The sequence below is a fragment of the Portunus trituberculatus genome, chromosome 41 (assembly GCF_017591435.1).
Source record: "Portunus trituberculatus isolate SZX2019 chromosome 41, ASM1759143v1, whole genome shotgun sequence".
NCBI lineage: Eukaryota > Metazoa > Arthropoda > Malacostraca > Decapoda > Portunidae > Portunus > Portunus trituberculatus.
The window spans coordinates 33,916,426-33,923,925 of NC_059295.1; the positions used below are offsets into that span (position 1 = coordinate 33,916,426).

At 42.7% G+C, this 7,500-nt stretch overlaps 1 protein-coding gene across 1 annotated transcript in view; it reads left to right on the plus strand.

Annotated features, from left to right (window-relative positions):
- LOC123517006 (serine/threonine-protein kinase NLK2-like) overlaps positions 1-7,500 on the plus strand; it is a 192,271-nt gene that overhangs the window by 164,226 nt on the left and 20,545 nt on the right. Inside the window, exons 3-5 of the mRNA XM_045276824.1 lie at positions 752-807; positions 2,554-2,660; positions 3,823-3,908. Coding sequence (XP_045132759.1) covers positions 752-807; positions 2,554-2,660; positions 3,823-3,908 — 249 coding nt within the window. The remainder of the gene's footprint in view (positions 1-751; positions 808-2,553; positions 2,661-3,822; positions 3,909-7,500) is intronic.

Here is a 7,500-nt window from a genome sequence, read left to right on the forward strand (position 1 = left end):
CGGTGATTTTATGCTACTTCAGATATCACTATTTCAAACCCCACATAAATTTCTACTAAAGTTGTATAAAAAGCGTCAAATAGTAAGCAGAATAAATATAAAAAACATGTCATGGTACTGAAGGGGTTAAAATAGAGCGTAGATATTAAATTCCCATCTAACTAAACTAACGTGATGATCTTTTCTTTCGCTTCTCTTCACGATACACAGTCTTAGAATTACATTACATAAAAAAAGAAAAAAAAACTGACAAACTAGGCTGACGCAATGTTCTTTTCCACTGGGTTTTCTTACGGCGCCTTTTGAAACAGAGCGCAGTATTAAACTCCTAACTAAACTGAGGTGATGTTCTTTTCTTTCGTTTCTCTTTACGATACACGGTTTTAACCCCTTCAGTACTGGAACACATTTTTACCTTGAGATTTATGCAGGACCATTTTATATACATTAGGGAGTGTCAATGAAGGTCAGAAGATTAATGGCCACAGTTTTCAGTATTCTAATCCCCCCACATGAGTTTCTGAAGGTGTATAAAATTACCATATAGTAAGCAAAATGAATATGGAAACGCATCATGGTACTTAAGGGTTGAAGCTACATTACATTAAAAAAAAAAAAAAAACTCACAGACTGAACTAACGTGGCATAATTTCCTCTCGCTTCCTTTACAGTACGGTTAAGAATGCACCATAGACAAGCAACACCTAACTTTGATATTCAGCTAACGCAATGTCCTCTCTTCTCTTTCCAGGTGTTGTCAGCGCTGGATATCCTGCAGCCGCCCCATCTTGACTTCTTCCAGGAGATGTATCCTTTTTTATATCCTACACCAGACATCCCTCAGTCCCTCCCTTTCTCCCTCCTCTCCTCTCGCAAGGCTCCTCCCTCAGGACGCGCTGGGAGGAGGAGGAGGAGGAGGAGGAGGAGGAGGAGGAGGAGGAGGAGGAGGAGGAGGAGGAGGAGGAGCGTCACTTAAAGGAGATGTAACGTTACCCGAGAAACTGATCAAACACAAACTGGTAGGTAGGCGACAGGATAGCAACAGACAGGCGGACAGACGGACAGGCAGACAGACGGTTAGGAAGGTGGATAGACGAACACTCAAAGATAGGCTTAAGATAGATAGTGGATAGGTAGACAAACAGACAGGTGAATAGACGGGTAGGCGAATGGATAGACGGAAAGGAAGGTAGATCAGTTAGAGCTCGAAGATAGTTTTGCAAAAGATGGATAGGTAAAGGATAGGTGGATAGATAGACATACAGACAAACAGACAGACAGACGTGAGAGTAGAAGGATGTATATAAGTAGTGACTCATGAATAGATAGATAGAGAGATAGACAAATAGATAGAGATTGACAGATAGATAAACGGTAGACAGACAGACAGATAGACCGGCGGATCTGGACTGGGATAGACAGACAAACAGACAGACAGTCGAATAGACCTACAAACATACACATATACAGACAGAGCTAGAGGGAATGTAATACTTCAAATGATAGAATGTGAAGCTAGAAAGGTTGAGAGAGAGAGAGAGAGAGAGAGAGAGAGAGAGAGAGAGAGAGAGAGGGGGACTTGATACCTACATAGTCAGGTTTGCTAGGAAATAGTATCAGAAGACTATCATGTGGCTGAAAAGGGAATTATATGGAATCTCTCTCTCTCTCTCTCTCTCTCTCTCTCTCTCTCTCTCTCTCTCTCTCTCTCTCTCTCTCTCTCTCTCTCTCTCTCTCTCTCTCTCTCTCTCTCTCTGTGTGTGTGTGTGTGTGTGTGTGTGTGTGTGTGTGTGATGGGAATGGGGAGAGAGAGAGAGAGAGAGAGAGAGAGAGAGAGAGAGAGAGAGAGAGAGAGAGAAAGCACGCTGGTGGTTTAAAGGATGCATAACATCATCAAAATTGTAATTATTCTTGATGTAGAGTCGCGTGTGGTGGTGGTGGTGGTGGTGGTGGTGGTGGTGCAGGGGGAGTGAAATAAGAGCAAGTGGTGGTGCAGGGGGGAGTGAAATAAGAGCAAGGTTGCGTTGGTGGTGGTGGTGGTGGTGGTGATGGTGGTGATGGTGATGATGGACATGACAAGGTGTGGATAGGCGAGATGGGAGATGAAGGACGTAAACACACACACACACACACACACACACACACACACACACACACACACACACACACACACACACACACACACACACACACACACACACACAGAGAGAGAGAGAGAGAGAGAGAGAGAGAGAGAGAGAGAGAGAGAGAATATATATCAGTCATAGCTCCATTTCCACCACCACCACCACCAAAATGAAACCAAACAAAACCACACACACACACACACACACACACACACACACACACACACACACACACACACACACACACACACACACACACACACACACACATAAAAGCCCCACAATTGTTGTAAACAGCAACACAAACAACAGATTTCTTGCGGTTAGTTCCTCTTTTGTGTTCCATTGTGATTGTAGTCCATGTGTTGTGTGAGTGGCTTGGCTGGCTTGCTTGGTGGTTGTTGCCCTTGACTCAGTGACGCCACAGTTACGTCATTACGGAGCTGATGCAGAGCGACCTCCACAAGATCATCGTATCCCCACAGCACCTCTCCGCAGACCACGTCAAGGTGTTCCTCTACCAGATCCTCAGAGGTGAGTGTCAGTGTCAGTCATTCTCTGCACCATATTCAGAAAAACTTCCATCTCTCACCGCGACCATTTTCAAAGACTACGAAGACAATTATCCGAGTTTCAAAGAGTTTTTTTTTTTCCTGTTGACAATGCAGGAAACTTGTTAATTTGTCACTAGAACTACAGAAACAGCCTTAAAAATCCATGTCATTTCAACTAGAGCCCTTTGAGAATAGTGAAGGTGCGGTCCGGAAGTGTTTAAGAATGTGGGTCTCTCTCTCTCTCTCTCTCTCTCTCTCTCTCTCTCTCTCTCTCTCTGGTGATATGGTTAGGGTAGGTTAAGGAAGTGAATATCAAACAGCTTATTAAGGAGTTTTAGAGGGTCCGCTTTTGTTTGGAAGCCCTTGTATTATCTCTCTCTCTCTCTCTCTCTCTCTCTCTCTCTCTCTCTCTCTCTCTCTCTCTCTCTCTCTCTCTCTCTCTCTCTCTCTCTCTCTCTCTCTCTTATTCTGGTCCCTCTTTCCTTCACTTTGATCACTTGCCCTTTATTCTTCCTCCTCCTCCTCCTCTTCCTGCTCCCTTCTTCATCTTCCTTTTCTCCCCTCTTGCTCTGGTGGAGGTAAACAGGCATTGTGGTGAGCTGATGATGTGGTGAAGCGTCTTGTGGTATGATTAATGTTGTGATGATGGTAGTAGTGAGTGGTGAGTCTGTGGTGGTAGTAATAGTAGAAGTAGTAGTGGTGGTGGTAGAAGTGGCTATATAGAACAGTTAGGGGTGATGTATGGCTGTGGTGTTGTGTAAGACAGTTTGGTGTGTGTGTGTGTGTGTGTGTGTGTGTGTGTGTGTGTGTTTAGTAGTATTACTATCAGTAGTAGTGGTAGTTATTGTGGTTATGTATGCCAGTGGTGGTGTGTAAGACAAGCTAAATGGTGTTTGTTTAGCAGTAGTAGTAGTAGTAGCAGCAATAGCAGTTGTAGCAGCAGCAGCAGCAGCAGGAGCAGCAATATAGAGCACTTAAGCTGTGATGTTATATAGTAGTGGCGATATATGATGGTGGTGTGTGTTGGGCATGCTGGTGTGTGTGTGTATGTCAAAGTGTCTGTATGTATGAGTGTGTGGCAGGATGTCGGGTGAGAGTCTCCGCCACAGCTTCGCCTTCACCGCCCTCGTCTCTCGTTTCAGGCCTCAAGTACCTACACTCCGCCCGGATCATCCACAGAGACATCAAACCGGGCAACCTACTCGTCAACTCCAACTGCGTGCTGAAGGTGAGCAGGATGGGGCAGGAGGGAAGGTTGGGTTAGGCTGCTACAGGACAGGACAGGGCAGGGGCAAGGTGGTGGTGGTGGTGGTGGTGGTGATGGCCAGTAACTCAAGAGGCTGGTGAGAAGGGTTACAATGAGAAGGAGTTAGTGAGGGGTTGACTGAAGCCTGAGGAGGGATGTTGGAGGCGTGGATTGCTAGGATGTGAGGATGCTGTGCAGGTTAGGCGTTGAAGTTGGTGCGTGTTAGGGTTAGGAAGGGTAAGGTTAGATAAGATAGATTAGGTTACACATGGATTAAGTTTATTTAGATTGGCTTAGGTCAGGTTATGTTATGTTAAGTAAGGAATGTTAGGATATCTCCTTTACCATACCTTACAAATCAAACCTCATGCATATTATAACCAAATCTAACCTAGTCTAAAGTAACACAACCCAACCTAACCTAAGCTATAGTAAAACTGTAGCGTGAATAACTAACCTTCATATAACACGAACAAGACTATTATTGCGTGTTGGGCCGTCATCTGAGGCATGCTGGGACCCGAGACAGCAGCATGAGTGATGGTGAGGCACGAGTGGCGACACACGCTAGAGAGGCGAGGTGGCACAGAGAGACAGCATGGGAGGCGGTGGACTGGTGGAGGTTGGCTGTCCTTTGTTCAGTCTTAGCCCTCCCTGCCCGTCTGGCGCGCCACTTGGCCTGCCCGTGGGAGACCGCGCGCTGCTGGCCGATTTGTTTTTAGGCAACAGGAGGCTGAACCGGGGTTGGGTAGGGACAGGGAGAAGGGAGAGGAGGAACAGGAGGAGGAGGAGTAGGAGGAGGGGAAAGCGGCCGGATCCTCATCACCTCTTTAATCTTCTCGCGTGTCGTGAGTATTGATGTTGGTCTCACCTTTCACTTACTTGCTCTCCCCGCGCCCCTGAACGCCCCGACGAGAGGGAGGAGTTGTAAGGTTTATCGTAATCTCGTCAGCCTCTCGTCGTCTGGTCTGAGCGTGGATCACTTAGAGGGTATCGAGCACAAAGCCAAGGATCACCAGGAGCTGTAGCGAGTGAGGGCCGTCGTGCAGTAGTCATTGGGTCATTCAGCTCGGGAACTGAAGACACAAGAGCGTTAAGTGAGGAGACGGCAAAAGGCCAGTTGACCTACGAGTATACTGAAACCTATTGTGAAACTAGACGCTAAATAATCTTATGTAACGCGGAAATTCAACATAGGAAAGTAAGAAGACTACAGAAGGCCAGGTGACACACATAAGACAGCTTCTGAACCTAATATGAAACTAAACACTGACTCCATTTAATACTACATTTTAAGATAGAAAAATAAGAAGACTGTAAAAGGCCAGGTGACACACACAATGCAGCTCTTGAATTGATACCATTATAGAACTAGACTATATAACATAATCTAGTATTGTATTATAACTCGACATAGGAAAGTAAGGAGATTGTTAAAAGCCAGCTGTCGTGTACAAAACAGCTGCTGAGCCAACACCTGTGAAAGCAAGACGTCAACAACATGATCTAATACTGCAACAAAACATAAAGTAAGAGGGCTGAGAAAGACCAGGTGATCCACACAAGGAGCCAGATACAGTTCAACATATGAAAAATAACACTAAAAAAAGAATAACAATAAAGAACAGCTATCCCACACAAGACATTTCCTTAAATATCACCTTTTATGAAGCTAAACTCCAACATTCTCTAGCAACGCAGCTCGTCCATGCACAGTACGTGTTTATCAAGGCAGCTGTTAACACGGTGTCCTTCTGAGGCTTCCCTTGCGAGGGTGGTTAGAGACACTTTCTGGGGAGTCGTGTAGGTGCGAGGCTCTGAACACTAATCAGGTTGCCGCTCGTGGAGGAAAGAGGAAAGTGTAGAGGTTATCACTGTGTCTCCTTATAATATTTTGCTAACAAGATATTCACATAGACACAGAAAATAGAGAGAATAAGAGGTTAACTTTATAAGTGTTCTATGCTTAGGAGACTTAAGTACAGAATTAAGTGTCTGGAAATTTTGCACTGTACATAATTGAATTTTCAAGCACTGGAAGAACTAATACCTGTAAATTTGTTTTCAATTGTCCTTAATCATTGAAATAAAATAGCTAAGTGTGATTATGAATCAGACATACAGTGTGGTATTGATGATCGAAGGGTTAACTGACAGGAACTTCATGTTAGCCTTGAAGGATAGTTTAGGGAGTGTTGGAGAGGTGAGGAGGACGTGACGTGTGGGGAAAAACGTTGAGGCTCATAGGCATCAATTTGGTATTGATCTCGTGACACAGACGTGTTCCCGTGACGCCCTAACACCGCCACCCTGCCTTGGGAAGTCCTGGCCACACCCCGTCGTTCTTACTTGTAGTATTAGCAGCAGCAGTAGACAGCAGCAGCAGCAGCAGCAGCAGTAGTAGTTGTAGTAATAGTAGTAGTAGTAGTTGTTGTTGTTGTTGTTGTTCTTGTAATAGTAGTAGTAGTAATTAAAGTTTGTTGCTATAGGGAATCATACATATTACTTAAAGGTTAACACACCGAAATGATTCAGTCTGTCGAGTAGAATCACCTTGACAGACACTCTTCTTTGACACAATATGGGTTTAACATTGGTAATAATATTATGTATATTAAGTAAATCAATTTCATGGTGGTAGTAGTAGTTAGTAGTAGTAGTAGTAGTAGTAGTAGTAGTAGTAGTAGTGGTAATAGTAGTAGTAGTAGTAGTGCTGGTATTAGTAACCGCAGCAGCTTATCGGCCAAAGTACAATCAATAGTGCCAGTGAAAAATAATGAAATACAGATCCTTTCTCCTCTCCCACTCCCCAAAAAATAATAAATACACCGTAAATGGACGGACTCTTATTATGCTCTAAAAAAGGATGATCAAAAAATACAGACACGCTCTTGATTTTCGCGGCAATCATTTTGAGGTGCATTTTAATAGGTCAGTTTGATTAGCAGGCCATAAATACTTGCTATAAAGTTTAAGTTCTGAAATACAATTTTTGTATGATTAATGTTGTTTTGGTTATTGTTATTATTATTATTATTATTATTATTATTATTATTATTATTATTATTATTATTATTATTATTATCGTTGTTGTTCTTTTGTTTTCATTATATTTTTATCGTTATCATATTGATTTACTTAATTCGCGTTTTGCCTTTAAGTGTTCGCAAATTTTATTTATGATTTGATTTATGGAAACTTATAGTTTGATTGATAACCTTTTTAATTTTGTGTATTTTCTTTTCCTTCTTTCGTTTTCTTTTTCTCTTCATCCTTTCTGATTTCTTTTCCATTTTGTTTCAGTATTTTTTACCTCCTTTTTATCTTATTAGAAAAGTTCACATCATTCACAAATATCAACAACATTTCCTTAGTTTATTTCTTGATCTTTTATTTAGTTTTCATAAGTTTGCGAAGTCTAAATCACCACAACTTGTTATGCTCGTGCCTTAATTGGTAATGTGATATGTTGAATAACTTTGGTTAGCAGAAATTTTGATGAATTTATATATGATTAAAATAAAGGTGATCCCCTCTAACCCACAGTGTAGCTAAAGAGTCAACCTTCGTAGCC